Raw genomic sequence first — 19,700 nt, 5'->3', positions numbered from 1 at the left:
ACATCTACATGTTATGTCATGTCTTTTTTAGCTTTTTTCAGGCAGCAACTGTCTTTTACTGTATGTCTTTGTACAGTGACCTTGTTAGAATAGTGCTCTGATTCTGCTTACGACCCTGAGCACTGCAGCATTACAAATAAATTATAATGGATTACTCAGAACTGTCTACATGCAGATGTCAGCATAGAGCACATAGACACACAGAAAACTTTCTTTTGTGGCATGATAACAGCAAGTCCAAGAGAAACAAAAATTCTCTTTCCAGATAATATTCATGATATATCCTATGGAACACGTAATCTCAGCATGCTCCTGTGGACTTGTCTTTGAGTCTCTGCCAATCTTTACATTAGTTGATAATAATTTCTTTTCTTCTTCACCTTGGTTTAACTAATCATGTTCCTAAATTACTTAAGAACCTCTTTTAATTGTAAAGCTAAATTTTTTCCATGGGGGATAATTACAATTTACAGCAGTCCAGACTTAGAAAGTTTCTTTACACTATTTAAACTTTCTAGTTTTGAGTAATTGCAATGTAACAAATAATTTTAATTTTGGTCACTAGCGTTCACATAACTTTGATAATTATACTTTTATTCATAATAGTCTTGCAGAGACACAACTTCTATGGGAGAAAGGGGTGGGGCAGCTAGCTATTATATTCTTTTGCATTGCTGGGTGTTAAGACATTTTTTCTACTTGAAAATTGAATGTGTTGGAGAGGGAGTCAGATACACTAAATATGGAACCCACGGTGCTGCTTTTTGTTTAAAAAATCATTTAGTTTTCAGATTTCAGAGCGGTAGTCTGTATCAGCAAAAAGAGCAGAAGTACTTGTACTTGTGGCACCTTAAAGACTGACACATTTATTTGAGCGTAAGCTTTTGTGGGCTAAAACCCACTTCATCGGATGCATGCAGTGGTAAATGCAGAAGAAAGATTATATATACACAGAAAAATGATCTGAAAATATTTTCACAGGAGAGAGAGAGTAAATTAAAGCAGCTTGAGGCATTCTACTTTTTGTATTTAAAAAGTGAGCAAAACATTAAGGTAAGAAAACCTAATATATAAAATATATCTGGGTGAGTCTGCTGCTTATTTCAAGGTACAAACTTTTAACAGAGGACATGAAAAATTGGGTGTTGCCATACTAACTCTAACGAGAGTAATCAGTTAAGGTGGGTTATTCTCAGCAGTAGGAAAAAAAACCTTTTGTAGTGATAATCAGGATGATCCATTTCCAACAGTTGACAAGAAGGTGTGAGTAACAGTTGGAGAAAAATTAGCACGGGGAAATAGGTTTTACTTTGTGTAATGACCCATCCACTCCCAGTCTTTATTCAAGCCTAATTTAATAGTGTCAAGTTTGCAAATTAATGCCAATTAATTTAATTAAAGAAAGTAACAGAATGCCACTAGCTGTCACCTTCAGTTCCCAACTAAAACCTCTCCAGCGCATCATCAAGGATCTACAAGCTACCCTGAAGGATGATCCCTCAGTCTCACAGATCTTGGGAAACAGACCAGTCCTCGCTTATAGACAGCCCCTCAACCTGAAGCAAATACTCACCAGCAACCGCGCACCACACAACATAAACACTAACCCAGGAACCTATCCTTGCAGCAAAGTCCGTTGCTAACTCTACCCACATATCTGTTCAGGGAACACCATCATAGGACCTAATCACATCAGCCATTCCATCAGGGGCTCATTCACCTGCACATCTACCAATGTGATATATGCCAGCAATGCCCCTCTGCCATGTACATTGGCCAAACTGGACAGTGTCTACTCAAAAGAATAAATGGACAGAAATCAAACGTCAAGAATTATAACATTCAAAAACCAGTCAGAGAACACTTCAACCTTCCTGATCACTCGATTACAGACCTCAAAGTCACAATACTCCAACAAAAAACTTCAAAACCAGACTCCAGCGAGAAACGGCAGAATTGGAATTAATTTGCAAATTTGACACCATTAAATTAGGCTTGAATTTTGCTAATTTTCCCCTACTGTTACTCACACCTTCTTGTCAACTATTGGAAATGGGCCATCCTGATTATCACTACAAAAGGGCTTTTTTTTCCTACTGCTGAGAATAACCCACCTTAACTGATTACTCTCGTTAGAGTTAGTATGGCAACACCCAATTTTTCATGTCCTGTGTGTGTGTGTGTGTGTGTGTGTGTGTGTGTGTGTGTGTGTGTGTGTATAATCTTCCTATATTTTCCACTGCATGCATCTGATGAAGTGGATTTTAGCCCATGAAAGCTTATATAAATTAGTCTCCAAGGTGCCACAAGTACTCATCGTTCTTCTAGTTTTCAGAGTAAGACCTCACTTAAAACTATATGTGGATTTGTAAAAAGAAGAAAGACCCATGTGGATGAGTCAGGTGAATTTTCTGTTTTCGCTGGAAGCAGATTTTCATGATAAAATGTTTTGTTTAGTTTCCTTTCACTTTATTATTAACAACCTGTGTTATGAAAAAAGACATTATTTTTAAAATCTAATTGACTTTGCACCATATATGCTTTTTATCATTGGTTTCAAACTTTTGCATTTCACTCAGCGAAGACTGGTAAAGTAGACATGTCTAGTCAATCAAATTAAATTTCTTTGGTCAGCTTCACTTTCTTCTTCATATGTCCCAGCCTGAGGCTGGTGCATTGGAGTTTCCACCTCTGTAGGAGAGTGGTTCGGTTATTGTAATCCAAAAAAGAAAGCTATTTTCACTTAAATGAAAAATGGAAAAAACATCATGACCACATGTATAATTATATTGGTTTGGGTAAATCCCCCTCAGGAGCAATATGCACATTCTTTTCACGTAATCTATATTTGAAGCCTTAACTGTTTTGGCTATGTGTCTTTCAAGACATGAAAACATTGGAGTGTGCATCTAAAAGATCAGATTTCCAGTACTACCATGAATTTATGCACCTTATTCTCTCACAATCTTCAGTGGGACTTCTGGGAGCGTAGCATATCCCAAAGGAGGAGGATTAAAAGAGAGAAACCAGTTAAGGAGGATGCATATTTACAAACTCTTAGTAACAAATTAAATGAATAGTCATGCTAGTAAAGAGAAATCTTTTTAAATACATCTATATATTAAAAGCGAGTAAGCATATAGGTAGTGTAGTTCCATGAGGAAAGTTGTAAAGCCCTCATCTCTTGCCTCCAAGATCCATACGTGGAAGGGGTGTTGTGGCAGTGCCTCTGATCTGCCCTGGGGTGGGAGAGGGAGAGAGTGTGTGTGTGGGAGTATTGGCCTATAGAGTCAGCGACCTACAAGCATCATTCCCTCCTTTTTCCTGGGTTGGAGGAATTGTTCTGCATGGAATTAGAAATATGGAGGTGGGTGGGAAGGGACTATGCTAGACAGTGCTGAGGGTGTATCCTATGGGTTACATCTCCCTTCCACCAGCCCCACATAGATTATTCTTTAATGGAAATCCCAGAGGAAGCTGTAGCCTGATGGAATACTACTAGTGTGGCTGTCATGGAGCTAAGCTGTTAGAGACCAGAAGGGGCTCTCGTGCTCCTGAAAAGATGCAAAAGCAAAGAGCGCCTGTGCAGAGATCCTGAATATTTCTTGCATTCTACATAGAAACCAGAGAATGTTCTGTATTTGGGAAAAGAAGCTGGTTCCATGGGAAATGGGGCAAACTTCTCCACCGCCCCAATCCTGATGGAACAATTTGAGTGGAACTGTGTGAGTGGTTCTGATGGAGCATTCCTCTCTTTTTGATCCCCTATGATGTGTTTTCTCACAGGAGGGGCCAACTGAGCCAAGAGATGAGTGGTGTCCCCAAGAAGAAAGAAGCTAGTGTAGCATCTTGCACGCTGGGGTAAGTACTATTCACTGAACAATTGAATGAGGGGGAACAGGGTTCCCTTGCACAAAAGTCAGTAATGAAACAGTTAGACATTATGAAGAATCAGTCCCAGATTGATTCTCATAAGTAACAAGGTAAATGGGAACCTGCACAGCAAAGTTGTTTCATAATTAAGAGCCAAGATTTTACCATATAAATTGAAGTAGTGGTATGGAATACATGATAAAGAAAGGAACAAGAAACCCTCCATTCAGGGCAATCCTTCCAAGCCTACATCTGGAACTGTTTGGTAGTTTTATGTCTTCCCTTTTGAAGGTAAAATTCATGTTATGTGATTTCTGGTTTTTTTCAGGGCTATTGCATCTCTATCAGTATATTTGCCCTTTTCTATTTCATTGTAACTTTTTTCTGTTGAGTAAGACATTAGTAATGTATGTAGCAGACCACCTCCCCCCCCGACCCACAGTGTAAAACATTTAGAATTGTATAATATAGACATCCAGCATGGTTGATGTAGGCTGAAAAGCTAGCCTCATGGATTCTGAGTTCTAATTCTGGCTGTCACTCTACAATGTTGAACAAGTCAGTTATACTTTCAGAGCCACAGTTTATCTATAAGATGGGAATAGTAATATTTGACATAAGTTATAGATAATTAAGGTTTAACAAAGGGCTTAGAGATTCCCAGATATAAGGTTTTATCTAAGTCAGAGGTTCTCAAACTGAGGGGAACACCCCGTGGAGAGGCACGGAATATATTCTGGGGAAGTGTGAGAAGCTTCTGGGGGAAAAAAAAACTTACCGCAAACATTTTACCCACACCAGTGAATAACTAGCAAAGCTGATTCCTCCAGACATATCAGTTTTCAGGTGGTGCTGTGCATTTGACTTTAGCTGGCGCTGTGCATTTTGATGGATTTCCACTAAGCTTGCATAGCATTATACAAAGTCATTGCCATATGTACGTTAATCCGTTTGCTACGATGTGGTGTGCACATTTAATTGTAAGCATGGACCACAATCGCAGTTTTGCTTTTGCTCTTATTACAATTGATCATTGGCTCATTTTGTGCTATTTGTGGAATTTCTCTGCTCCAAAAAACAGGTGCACACGTCACACAAGTAACAATGGTGTGATGCCAGTAAGCAGTATCTCACTTAAAATGTACATTACTATATACTTAAACGGCTCTGTTTGAATCAATGACTTACTGTTTTTAATATTAGTGAGAGTTTTATGTTATTTGTAATCAGTATATGTACTTGTGAGGCAGGAGGGGGGACGTAAACTATTACAGGCACAAAGAAGGTGAGGAGCAATCAAATAAGTTTTTGAGAACCACTATGAGAATATATCATTATTTCATCTTTTGAATATTTGTCTGATTGGATAAACTTGTGCATTTCTGGTGATCCAGGTGATCCAGTAGGTGACATTTTTATGAGGATGCCCTAAGCAATCTACCCTGAATAGTTGGAGGACTAGGCCCTAAATCAATACTGAATCCATGTCCAGCATGGTATTAGGGGGCACTTTAATGCTGGATGTTATCTTCTGGAGGAAATGTAGACCAAAGTGGGAATGGTGGGGCTCCCTAGCTCAGAGGTAACTGGAGAGGGAACCAGAAATTTGAAGCCTCGAGTTGAAGGTGAAATTGGAAACTCTAAGAGGGATGGTCTTGGGCCTGAAGGCCCAAAGTAGACCACGCTTCCTAAAGAGTTAATAAATTGGACTGCAGGCAGGGGAACTGTAAATACTGTGGACTGCAAACATATTATTGGGAGTGCCAGGAGGGAACTGAGGTCAGCGTGCGTGCCAGGACACGCTGTCCCAAAAAGCTCATCTGCTCTTTTTATAACTATGTTTTATGGCAGAGATTAGAAACATTTCTGAGAGGCAAGATTATAAAGCTGTTTCAATCATACAGTTTACAGATTGAGAATAGATTATTAAAGTTGACAACTTTTATGGTGAGAGCATAAACTTGTGCATTTGTTAAAGGACCAGAAAAATTGTGTTCTAATCTTGCTTTGAAATTGACACATTGTAAGATTTGGATTGCCCATCCAATGTTAATTTAGCCCCCGTGTGCATCTGTGTTATGACAACTCAACGTCAACCCCTCATAGCTATTAGTGTTTGAGGAAAAATAAACAGGCAAAGGACTGAAATGCAAAATGGGCACTTAATTGAAGTTGTGGTACATGGAGTCATAGTGAATTTAGGTCTTGATTTGGCAATGTGCTTAAGCATGTTCACAACTTTAAACACTGACTTCAATGGGACTGTTCATATGCGTAAGGTTAGGCATGTGCTTAAGTACTTTTGTTGAATGGGTATATTAAGGCAGAACAATGTTGTTGTTTTTTATTTGTTCATTTTTGAAAAAATGAAATTAGTAGAAATCACCACTATAATGAGCTGCTATTTTAAAAGTAAAATTATATTTTAATGTTAATGTAAAATTTAATAAAGATAAAATATCTCTGATAAAAAACTAGAAATTGACCAATAGATAAATACTGTTATAAAATAGTAAAATGATCTGAAAATATTTTCATAATGCACTAAGAGAATAAATATTAATAATAATTAAAAATTCCAGTGCATTTCATTTTAGATAACATAGAAAAGAATTACATGTTGTGTTGTAGCCATGTCAGTCCCAGTCCCAAGACATTAGAGAGACAATGAAGGTGAGGTAATATCCAATATTGGACCAATTACTCATTTCACTTCTTCAAAAAAGGCTAATATGTTAGTTTCTAAAGCTTATTGTGAGTTAGCTCCGACTCTGAAAGTATCTTAATTCTACTTGGATTCTGTAGCCAGCACTGAGAGTGAACTGTTTTTGTTTGTCTGTTCCAAAATAATCAATATCCCTACAGAGTCAGCCTCAATAGCTGTAGGCCAGGCTTCCTAAAAATGGTACCCCACTTTCCATCATTGCAACCAAAATGTCTCCTTCTGCTCAGCTTCTAGGTGAGTCCATGTTGGAGCTTCTATCACAGCCAACATGGGATATATTTTTGCAAAAAATGTAGGAAATCTGTTGGAAGAGTTCCTGGATTGCCACCTGGATGTTCTTCAGAAACACTGAAGTGAAGTGTGGTTAGGGTGACCAGATGCCCTGATTTTATAGGGAACGTCCTGATATTTGGGGGGTTTTCTTATAGAAGCTCCTATTACCTCCATCCTCTGTCCTGATTTTTCACATTTGCTATCTGATCACCCTAAGTGTATTACAGTTCAGAGATGCAATTTTGGTGGAGAAGAGCAATATAATACAAATATATAGCTAACACCTAATGTCAGCAATAATTAAGAAATTTTATGATCCATTCCTTTCTTTATAAAATGCTTCGTCTTCTGACTTGTTTTCACCAATATACTTCATTCTGCATTTTAAAAAGTGAGTAAACCAATAAAGTATTATCATATAAGATGTAACATGCAGTTGGAATTTCTTAGTAGAGTGAGTCAATTGCACAGAGCAAGGTCAAGAGTTATGGAGTCTCAGAAGTCACTGTTGGTGGAGGCAAAGGAGGAGGGATTCCATTCCACAGTGCAGTTTGATTCAACTGTTTTAACAAATCCAAAGTTGTAGCATCAGCTAGAATGAAAAGGAGATTTGTTAAAACACATAGGAATGTGGCATAATTTTAAAAACCTCAACAAATTAAATGAAAAGATCTTTCCTGTACAGTATATCACCGGTTTTCTGACCCATTGTTCATATTTTTACATGTCTCCCTGAAGTGTCTCAAGGCTGGCAATGTGAGAAATAATTAAACATACTCCATAAGTAGAAGAATGCAAGTATTATTTGATGGTGCTGGTGAGGTGACTAACAGTTCTAGATATATACAATTTATTGCATAAGCAGCAAAGAGTCCTGTGGCACCTTATAGACTAAGACATTTTGCATCTGACGAAGTGGGTATTCACCCACGAAAGCTCATGCTCCAAAATGTCTTAGTCTATAAGGTGCCACAGGACTCTCTGCTGCTTTTACAGATCCAGACTAACACAGCTACCCCTCTGATACTTGACAATTTATTGCATGTTCTCCATTTAGCCACTGCATAAGACCATCTCACATATGGTGGTTAACAAACATGTGCAAACATAAATAATAGTAGAAATACTTCCAAATGCTATTACAAATCTATGTAATTACAAAGCCATTTTCAGCACAAGATGAGAAGAGCCTCATGTTGCTGCAGTAGATATCAATTGCAATTTGGCCAATAATTATGTGGTAGAAGGACTAGGTCCTATTTAATAACACTTAAAATATTATTGGCTACCTCTGTTCAGCAGTATAATTGAAAGTAATGTTACCTCTGTTCAGCAGTATAATTGAAAGTAATGTTAATTCAGTTACTGTAGGCAAAAGTTTTGTACTGTACATTATTTTTTAAGCCTTTTACTAAGTTTCTCCATCAGCAGAAAACATCTCTGCACTTTAACGTGGATGATCTCTGAGGCACACGAGCTGTATTGCTTTTCTTTCAGGAAAGCGTCTGTCCTCTGGAAGTATTTTCTCACTCTTACTGGTGAGCTGGAGGTCCTCATTTTCCAGGCTGGTTAACTCTTTCTCTAGACTATCTGTGCACCCAAACATACTTCCAACGGCAGAATTTGCTGATAAAGTCCATTTTGGAACCTGGCTATGGAGCTCCTATCCCAGGCTGTTCGGGTGCGATTTTTGCTAAAGATAGTGAAGATTTCTTGGAGTATCTCTTGGATTGCTGCATCAGCATTTTCCTTCTGGGACAGCTGGAGTTGGACAACATCCTGAGTGGGCTTGAAAGTTATCATTTCATTTACTAATTGTGAGAGGAAATTTCCACTCATTTTCTTCAGAAGCTCTAAGCTCTCTTTGTTCACTTTGTTCTACTGGAAATGAAGCATGGTACAGACCTGAGATGAGATTTCAGTGGAGAAGAGCAGTACCAGGCAAACATTCATCAAATACCCGAGTTTCATCTGTGTGAGACCATTAAGATAATCACTGGTGTTCCTAAGACAAGAATTTTGTTTGTAAAGTCAGTATTATTGGTGATGCTACACAAGTTAAAGAGAAACTACCTTGTTTCTCTGATGCCAGGCTGAACCTACAGTTAGGTAAAAACTAAAAACTGAGCAAATATCTAAAGGCAATTAGTTACTAACCATGCTAACTGCAGTACTATATTTTTATCAGTCTGATTTTAAGCTCACAGATGCATTTTGAACTATACTTTTATTTGTAAATCTATACTTCATCCACTTAACCAGCAAGAGGAAACTGTTCCCTTTCTGGATAGGCAGTGAAAATCATAAGACTTCTATCAACTGTTAATTCTCCTTCATACCCTGCTTCATTTGAGAGAAGGAAATAGTGTAGGTATATTTAAAATTGCTTAATCCAGGAGTAACTATGGGAGTAAAATCTCAGGCCCTCAGGAAATATTGGTTAATCTGCACTTTTCAGATTTCATGCAGTTTAAGAAGTACATTTAAAATGTTGTTGATGCCAGAAAAAATTGATATCTTGGACTGTAGTGGGATGGTTACCCTGCTCTGGCCTGGAGGGGTTAAAAGCAGCCCTGAAGAGGGGTTAAAAGCAGCCCTGTGGCTGGGGAAAGGCTGACTGGGGAAGCAGCCGCAGCTGGCCATATAAAGGGGTTGCTAGGCTGGAGCTCAGGCAAAGTATCTCTAGATGTTGAGAGGAATGAGCCTGACTGCTGGGAGCTGAGCAGGGGACTTAAAGTGGAGCAGGGCTGGGGAAAGGCCAGAGGAGCTAGGGAGCTCAGGTCTGGAAAATCCCCAGGCTGCAGGCCTTGTTAAAGGCCAAGAAGGGTATTGGGGTTGCAGAGGGGCAGCCCAAGGAGGTAGCAGGTCCAAACCCTCAAACCCTCCTTGCCAATGATGAGTGACAATTATATTGCAGTCCTCCCCAGTGAGTAAGGGCTAGATGGTGACTTGCAGTAGCCGAAGACTGAGGTGAGGTGGGGATAGAGGGTTGGGGGTTCCCTGGGGAGGGGAGACCCAGTGAAACTGGGATACTGCAGGGGGCAGAACCCTGAGAGAAGGGGTACTGGGGTCTGGGAGGTGGGAGGGACACATGGTGGGGCGCAGTGCCAAGGCAAGACATCGGCCTGCAGAGGGCGTTCCAGAGGCTGGCGAGCTAATTCCCAGGATGACCAGCAGGAGGCACTGCAGGGTGAGTTGTCACCTCATTACATGGACACTGAGAAAAGGAACCTTCATTTACTGTCAACAGATCTGTGAATACAATGCAATTAGTAATACATTTTGTAGAGATGTACCTACCTGGATGGATGTGGTTTACAGTGTGATTAATAGGAGGTTATGAAGTGAAGACATGCTATGTATTTTTAATAAGTGTGTTGCTGGAATATAATTCAAAAGAATTAAAAAAATCAAATTAGTGTTCACCATTACTGCTGGTCCCTTGTCTTTTAATTTTTGCCTTTCCCTGGGCTTGGACAGGGAAATTCTTCTGGTTTGTTTAATCCTCTTAACTTTCTGTGGTCACATTTCATTTTCTGGTTCTCATGCCCTAGCATGGACTGTTTGTGTTGGAATTTCCATCACTGCAGGGAAGATTGTTTTACTTTTTTGGAGTAAAACAATTTTCACTGTAATTAGAAGATTCCCTTAAAGAGAACATGAAAATGTTTGTGTTCATATTTATTTGGGTAGAGCTCCTAGGCTCCCCATGCATTTGCTTGTTAACAAATTCAACATTTTTGCTTCAACTATTTGACTGGAACTCTTAAAAGAATCATAGAAATATAGGGCTAGAAAGAATCTCAAGAGGTCTTTTAGTCCAAGGGTTCTCAACCTTTATCTTTCTGAGCCACATCCCCCACCCCAGCATACTATAAAAACTCCATGGCTCACCTGTACCACAATAACTGGTTTTCTGTGTATAAAAGCCAGGGCCAGCATTAGAGGGTAGCAAGCAGGACAGCTGTCTGGGGCCCCATGCCACAGGAGCCCCCATGAAGCTATATTGCTTAGGCTTTGTCTTCAGCCCCTGGTGATGGGGCTCTGAGCCCTGGGCTTTAGCTTTTTACCCTGGGCCCCAGCGCATCAAATGCTGGACCTGCTTGATGGCCCCCCTGAAACCTGCTTGCGACCCCCCCCCAGGGGGATCCAGACCCCTGGTTGAGAACCAGAGATCTAGTCCAGTTTCCTGTGCTGAGGCAAGACCAAGTATACCTTAACCATCCCTGACAGTCATTTGCCTAACCTGTTTGTTCTTAAAAGCCTCCGCAACTTCTCGTGGTAGCCTATTCCACTGCTTAACTATCCTTGTAGTTAGAAAGTTTTTTCCAATATCTGACCTAAATCTCCCTTGCTGCATATTAAGCCAAAAACTACTACTTGTCCTCACTTTGGTGGGCATGGAGGAAAATTTATCACCATCCTCTTTATAACAAACCATAACATTTGAAGACTGTTACTAGGTTCCCCCTCAATCCTCCTTCCCTAAGACTAAATAAGCCTGGTGTCCTGAGTCAGACTTCCTTCTGGGATGCCATGTGATTTGCTGGGATTTCACTGAAGCTGCCTGCTCCAGTAGCCTGGGATCCCTCTCCCCATTTTGCTGAATTAGGCTCTCCAGTCCTTGGCAGCACACACACAGGCAGAGACACACCAGCTGTAGAATCACACAGAGTCTGCAAACAGCTCTGTGATAATACGCAGCTAGAAAATTGCCCAGCACATAAGTGCAGCTCCCCTCTGGAAAGTACACTCAAGATAATATTGTGTTGCACTGTAGAGAAATCTATACAACATAAGCTCGTAAATTCACCCCCTCCCTCAATGTGGATATGTAGAACTTATAAACTTTAAGATCAGAAGGGACCATTATGATCATCTAGTCTGATCTCCAAGGCAGATTTTAAGTGATTATAAGGGATAGCAAACAGAACAAAGCAGATTACCAAGCAAATAAAACAAAAGACACATACAGAGCTCAAGTCTTAAAGAGATTGGTTTCAAGAAATAATTTCTCACCCTAAACGTTGTTTTAGACAAGTTGCAGAGTTTCTGTAGCTTAGAGTTCCAGTTATTTCTCTTCACAGACTAGACTCCTGTCTTAGTCTGGACTCAGCCCGTGCCTTTCCCACCACTCAGTTCCTTTGTCTCTTCAGCTATTTTCAGCAGTCTTTCTTCTTGATCAGGAAAGCAATGGAGAAGAGTCCTGTTTGCCTTATACCTCAGCCTTAAATAAAAGATTCCCACCTTATGTAAATCTTATTTCCCAGTCTTGACCTCCCACTCCTTTTAGTGGAAAATTACTGGAAGTCCACGATGGTGTTTAGTTCTAGGTTAGGTGGTTCTGTTACCTGGTACTATCACAGCTACCTCCCAGGATGCCTCTTTGGAAGGAGAGAGATTAGGATCTTCAAAGTCTTATTGTTTCTTCCTAATAGCCCATCAAGGCTGATGGCTTGTTGTCTGGTGGGTGTTTCCCAAATACACACACAGTTGTAATTGTTACATAGTCAATATTTCTAACCTTAGATACAGAAATAATACATGGATACAAATTGGATAATCACATTCAGTAAATCATAATCTTTTTGATGATACCTTACAAGACCCATCTTGCATAACATATATCTTAATTGTGCAATATCCATATCTTAAGCATATTTCCATAAAGAATATGGGATGTAACATCACACCTGTTTTTTTTTTAACTTTTCCGTATAGGTCAGGCTTTCTAAGCCTTTTATCATTTGGTCTCCCCGACTGTCTCAAATTTCTCCATATATTTCTTAAAGTTTGTTGAAGAAAAGTGAACGTAATACTCCTGCTGAGGCCTCACCACTGCTGAATAAAGTAGAACAGTTACCTCCCATGTTTTACATGTGACACTGCTATTAACATTTGTCTTTTTTGCAACTGCATGACTTTGGTGTCTCATATGCAGTTCATAGTGATGCTTATCTAGTTACTACACTTGTCTCCATTGAATTTCATCTTGCTGATTGTGCATAGTACTGGAGCCAGGACAGACTCCCGCAAGACCTAAGTAGATATGTCCTTTCAGGTGACAGAAAACCATTGATACTTACTCTTTGAGGACAGTTTTTAACCAGTTTTGCACCCACTTTACAGTCTTTTTATTTAGCCCACATTTCCTTAGTCTGTTTACGAGGAGAAAGCATGTATATCTAATGTGCCAGAGCCCTAGTCTTGCCATGGAGTATGCACCCCAAATGGCGGTTTGAGGTACATATCACACAATAAGAAAAAGTCCCAGGAATGCTGAAGAGCCAGTGAAATTAGTTAAATAATATGAATACTAGCAGGAAAGATGGAGGTAGCAGAGTAAATACAGGCTAATGAAAAAACAAAATCTATTTCAGTAAATCTGTATGTGTCTATGTGCTGTGAACAGAATTAGTATAGTGTTTGAAGAATGTTAGTTACAAAAGCCACAGAATCTGCCCCAGGGGCTTCATGCCGGAATAGAACTCTGGTGTGAGCATCTCAGCTGCTCCACATGGAAGCGTGTGTGATGTGGGCTGAGGTGGAGTAGGGTCTGCTGCCTTCACCCATCATTCCCTCTTTCCTGGGACCCTATGGATTGTTTTCCGTAGGATTATGGTCTGTGTCAGGGGCCTGGACTGAGCAGACTTGCTTTGGGTAGGGGCAGTCCTGCTGCAGCTCTGCAAGGTGCATCTCACTAACCAGCTGCACAAAAATTACAAGTAACAAGGTTGTCTGAAGCAATTGCACCCTGCAGCCACCCTGGAAGAGACTACTTGGCACTGAAAAGATGCGGGGCGGAACAGTCTAATGGGACCAGAGCTGAGACAGATACTGCAGATCTCTGTGTGGTGAGACCTTTTCGATCAGCACAGAAACCATAGACTCTGGCGAGTCTGTAGATGGAATTACAGCAGCTTCCATGAGGAAGACTGGGGACAAATCTGTCCGTCCTTACTTCTGCCCATCAGTGGAAGGATGTGGGAGAACCTAAGTGAGGGATATTTACAGAGTTTAACTCTCTTTTAGGAAAAGCGAGCTGGGATTCCCCACAGGCATGGCTGCCCCTTATGATACGGGTGATATTGTCAAAGAGCTCAACTGATTTCTCTGCTCAGCATTGCCCTTTTTTTATTAAAGGTCAGATGGAATGCATGGGAATAGGTCTACCCCCCAACACTGAATAGGTTTGAGGTAGTTTAAAAATCAAATTAAATGTTCACAATTTTTGCTGGTTCCTTGTCTTTTAACTTTTGCTTTCCCCTTGACTTGGGCAGGGAAACTCATCTGGTTTGTTTAACTCTTTTCACTTTCTGTGGTCACATTTCATTTTCTGGTTCTAAAGTCTAGCACAATCTGTTGTGCTGCAGTTTCCATCATGGCTGGGAAATGTGTTTTAATTCAACAAAAAACCCCCTATTTTCATTGAAATTAAAAAAGAAAAATCACATGAAGAAACCGTGAAAATATTTCTGTGCATATTAATTTGGTTAGTGTCCCAAGTCTTCCTGCAATTTTATAAGAAATAAAGCTATATGAAGGTTTCTGTAAAGCAGAGAAAGCAGAGTTACCAGCGCCCCCAGATTGCCATGGGCTACGCTCTCCATTCTCCCATTACTTTCCATGGGTGTTGGGGATGTGTATTCCACACCAGGGTGAAGTCCCAAGGAAAAATTTACAAGAGAGAGGGAAATAAGTAGTATGAATACTAGAAGGAGAGGCTAAGGTAACAAAGTAAACCCAGGGCAATAGGGGAAAGCCAGATCATGTCTTTCAGTAAATCTGCATGTTAACAGCAGTTCAGGGGTGCTGGAACAATTTTTATAATGAGGGTTCTAAAAGCCCACTGATCAAAATGTAAACTCCATATATGATGTAAACCATGCATTCACTTGCTAAAATTACTTTAAGCTGCGCACCCCTAGTTTCAAGTGCCCTGCAGCAAGTATGCAAACAACTAGTTATTAATTGAGGAAAATTAGTTAAAAAAGGCCTCAGAGCCTGCTGCAAAGGATCTGTGCAGGTATAGGTGATGACTCCATTGGTGCTGTGGGGCTGGAGCACCCAGGGGAAAAAAATGGTTGGTGCTCTATTAGCACTTCCCCTTCCCTCCCTGCACCTCCCTCCTGCTGCAATCAGCCATTTCAAGATGTGCAGGAGGTTGGCGTGGAAGAGGAAGGAGTGAGAATGTAGCAAGTTTGGGGGAAGGGGCAGAACAGGAAGACGTGGGGCAGGGATGGAGTGGGGGTGAGAAGAGGTGAAGTGGGGGCAGTGGTGTGGCCTTGAGGGAAGAGGTGGAGTGGGGGTGGTGCCTGGAGCCAAGCAGGTGCTGGTCGAGCATCCCCAGCACAATGGAAAGTCGATGCCTATGCATACAGGGATAGAGCCCTCTGCATATGACTTACCTGTGCCATGTGGACTCATGTGTTGGGTGAGATGAAATGCCATGGAGTCAGATGCTTTTGCACATAGTTCCCTTTTGGGTTGTTCTCCATACAGTTATGACCCATATGTGGGGCCTGCAGTGAGCATACTCACATTGGGCTGGGGCAGTGAGATAAAGACAAGCAAAGGCAACCCAAACTATGATGTCACTAATAGAAGCCTCTGTAAATTCCTTGAAGTCAACAGATGGCATCACTGCAGAAGCCATTGCTTGTCTTTATCTCAGGGATTCTCAAACATTTCATGATGTCAGCCTAATCTTACCAAAATTGTTCTATGGACCGTTTCCCCTCCCATTCAAGATCAGATAACACCTTTGTGGCAGGCACACCAAATGCTTACAAAGAAAGGTAATACTAAGAACGCATTTATGTAATTTGAAGTGTCTTTAAAGGAAAGTGGGAACTGTCAGTTCTCTGAATACCACCATCCAGTACTACATGTACAACCATGGAATAATGAACCTCAGTCTGGGACCTGCTGGTTTAGAGGCACGTACAAAAAGTTAACTCTTAAAACAAACACTTATCATGTCTTCTGATACTTTTTTTTTCAGTAGCTTTACCTATCACCAGCAGATGTTCTTTCCTGCCCAAGTCTCTCTGCCTTCATTCATTCTTTGGTGTAGTTGAAGCCTACAGGTCATATTGACAAAAACAATTAATATGTAAATGATGAGAGCCAAAATAGACTGTATGAACAAGCCAAGGATTCTGAACAGATTGGTTCACACTCTCCAAAATGTATCCCCCTCTCTGGTGGAACATGGAAGTCATATAGCACTTGGGAGCCATATAAACTCTTCAGCAAAGTCTAACTACTTCATGACCCCTATAATGCAGAGTGGAGCCTCCTGACATTCATTTCCAATGGGGCATACATTCCTGTTTTTCCTCATAAAGGCAGGTTGCCAAAAAGTGTGAAAATTCACACACAGTTTGTTTCCATGCTCTTTGAACATTTAATGGAATGGTTGTTTGATTTCTCTGAATAACTTTTTAATAAGAAACCTCCAGATTTAGGCTCTGTCCTAGACAGTGCTATAACTGAGTAGCAGTTTTTCAGAAATACTCTCTACAGACCCAAACTTGCTAGAGAGATAGATCCTCACTAGATCTGGTGCACTGGCTAGTTTTATTTTGTTTTTGTTTTTCAATTAATTTTAACTATTGTCTTTAGGGTAATTTTTAGTCATTATTCACATTACAACTGACATTTTGATGCACTGTGCTCATAAACTGGTGGTTGTTGGTGGAATATGCAGTTCATGAACATACAAGCTTGATTTTGGGCCATCAGGGAAAGGGCAAAAGGATGCAGCACCAGCTGCTTACAAACCTAACTGACAGGAAGGATGGTTACGTATAAGCTTGATGCTGTTGACGCTGTGAGTCAAGTGTACCCTAGCCTGACTGATGAAGGGGGAAAATTAGGCCCCCACAAGCCTGATTGGTGGCAGATAGGGAGTCTGGGCACTTGGAAACTTGACTGCTAGGGAGGCAGTTTGCCCACATATCTCATTAATGGGAGGAAGGGAGGGAGAGAAAGAGGAAAGGACAAGCAACTTTGTACCACAACAGCCTGAATTCTTCCCCTTGGAATCCCAGTTTTTCCAACACCCCTTTCATCAGTCTTTACCAAACTGGTCTATTTCATCACAATGAATTACTGCATCAAACACCCAACATTTGTAATGTTGGGGGAAAATAATCTGGTAGCAGGCAGAAATGCAACAATTGCAGAGTTGAAATTGTGGTTTGTGGTCTGTTGGAGTAGTAAAACAAATTACCATGTCTGTTTTTCTTATGGAGTCACTGCTGAATCAGAATTTATATTTACAGTGTATTTTAACAGGTTCTCAGTGTTAACCACGGATGTCAAGGGAGGCTCATGTACTTAAAGTTAGGCAAATGTTGAGAAGTCCTTTGCTGAACTGGAGTCTTAAGGCAGAACAAGAGAAGATTTTTATTGGGTGTTTACTTTTTTAAATATGTAATTACTGCAAATCACTGCTGCTATAGGATGCTATTTGGTATAAATAAATATTTATTTATAAATATAAAATATCTCTGAAAATGATAAATAACAGCAATAAATAAATATTATAAATAAATAGTTGATCAACATCGAAATGTTACAAATCCAGTAAAATTGTCTGAAAATAATTTTCACAGTGCAGGAAGAGAATATAGGTTAGCAATAGTTTAAAATTCGAGTGCCCCTAATTATAAATGACCTAGGAATTGTGATGTTCTTTTTTGTTTTTTATTCTTGCAGGGAAACAGATCTCCAGAAGTTCCATTTTCTTATGAGTCCATGTTAGAATCTTTGAATGCGACTGTCATTCCAGGCAGCTAGGGAGAAAATGTGGCAATAGATATAGGAAATCTGTTGGAGGAACTCCTGGTTAGCTAATGTGGCAGTCTCTTTCTGGGTCTCTCTGGGCTTGAGAAACTTTTGGGACCACATTAAGTCTCTCTCTTCTTTCTGACTTTATAGGAAAATTATCCTCTGTTTTGTTTGGCAGTTGTCCTACTTCGCATCTGTGATGCTGAAGCAAAGTCTGTTACTGTTCAGAGGTACGACTTCATTTTTAAGAGCAGCCCAAGGCAAATTCTGAGCAAACGCGTAACATGAATGATTTGGAAATCATAAGGTTTTTCTCCTTCAGTTCAAATATTACCTTGTCTTCTGGCCTATTTTCAGCAATATCTTTTGTTTTACATTTTCTCATGTGAGTAAATCAATCTGGTAACGGCAAAGAAGTATATAAATTGTGCAATTGGAGTTCTGTAGGAGTTGGTCCCTTGTTTAACGCAGGGCAAACTGATAAGAGTCTGGAAAGGTACTGCTTGTAGAATCAACTTAGAAATGATGGACTCCAGTGAAGGTGCATTTTCACTCAGCGGTTTTCATAGCATCATTACCTGAAGTATCACGTGCTGGAATGAAAAAGGAGAATGATGCAAACATAAATACACAGTTTCAAATGTCAAATAGAGTTCCTATTTTTCTAACCAGATGTCAACTCATAAATCCTGAGCCTTACTGCACTTATAATCTTGTGACAATTTTTTTTTTTACTAAAACTCTTGAAATGTAGGGGTAAACTGAACAAAAAAACAGGATAAGTACCCTTGACCATTCTTTGTGTAGAGGTAACTAGCAGAATTGGATGGAGGGATTGAAGTGTGTGGACACAGACTCTCTGTTTTCTGGTGTCCTGACTGGAATGTTGTTTTACTAGGCAGTTGTTAGAGGGAGGCGTCTTGCTGTTCTTTTTGAGTTAGCAGTTACGATGTAGTTCTGTGTTTTTCACATGGAATATTGCGTGTGTGGAATGAAAGTACTAAACTATATGCTACTCCTAAAACAGTTTTATTAACATGAGTTTGAAATAGCTGAAATTACTATGGAAGAAAGATTGGGACCTACGTAATATAACTTATAAAACCACCATCCATCTCTCTTCAGTTGTTTTATTGAAACAATACAATTTAGTTTCCCTAGAAAAATGCAAATATGGTACCTTCATTTTTAAGCCGATCTGTCAGTACATCAAGAATTAGAAAACATCTGGATATTTTTGCACGGATAATCTCCCAGGCACACTGGCTGTATTGCTTTTCTTTCAGGAAATCATTGATTGTCTGGAAGTATCTCTTCAGTTTGAGGCTGGTGAGCAGGAGGTTCTCATTTCCTGGGTAGGTTATCTCCTTTCCTTTTTCAGCACTCAAACACATCTCCAGTTTCTCAATCTGCTGGTGAAGACCATTTTGGAATTCCTTTATGGAAGTCCCATTCCAGGCAGCTTGGGTGAGATTGTTGTTAAAGATATGGAAGAGTTCTTGGAGGATCTGCTGGATGGTTACCTTGGCATTCTCTTGCTGGGACAGTCGGATCTTGAGGATATCTCTGGGCTTGAAAACTGTCCTTTCATTTAGACATTGGAAGGGAAAGTTTCCACCCATTTTCTCCAGATGCTCTAAACTCTCTCTGTTCATTCTGGTTTGCAGAACATAAATCCTGTTACAGTCCAGACATGAGATTTCACTGGAGAAGAGCAGCATGAGGCAAAATTGCAGCAAACTCCTGCTGATCATGATGATGTCTTAGATTCTCTGTCTTTGTGTAGAACTTGAGCAACTGGTGCCTGTTCAGGGTCTTTTGTAAACTTTTGTGTTTTTGACCCATGTCTCTGAATTTAAGTATTCTGTAGGAAAAGATTTTTCTTTCATCACTTTCTACTTTTCAGGGTTTTTCTTGCTTGAGGTTTTCACTTTCAGTTTCCTTCTTTTTATTTAGTGGAAGCGAACAAGTCATTAGAAAAACAAAATCACAGTCATTAGCTTTTTTAATATTAAAAAATCTCTACATTTCT

At 40.0% G+C, this 19,700-nt stretch overlaps 1 protein-coding gene across 1 annotated transcript; it reads right to left on the bottom strand.

Moving 5' to 3' along the window:
* Window positions 1-18,217: 18,217 nt before the first annotated feature.
* On the bottom strand, window positions 18,218-19,422 carry LOC127046740 (interferon beta-like). The gene is made up of 2 exons (XM_050944237.1): window positions 18,849-19,422; window positions 18,218-18,261 (listed from the first exon to the last, which is right to left on the bottom strand). The coding sequence occupies exons 1-2, from the start codon at window positions 19,420-19,422 to the stop codon at window positions 18,218-18,220; spliced, it is 618 nt and encodes a 205-aa protein (XP_050800194.1).
* Between the last annotated feature and the right edge of the window lie 278 nt (window positions 19,423-19,700).

This window comes from Gopherus flavomarginatus, chromosome 3, assembly GCF_025201925.1.
Source record: "Gopherus flavomarginatus isolate rGopFla2 chromosome 3, rGopFla2.mat.asm, whole genome shotgun sequence".
NCBI lineage: Eukaryota > Metazoa > Chordata > Testudines > Testudinidae > Gopherus > Gopherus flavomarginatus.
Note: the sequence above shows the minus strand (reverse complement) of the source record. Positions and strands in the feature narration are given on the sequence as shown.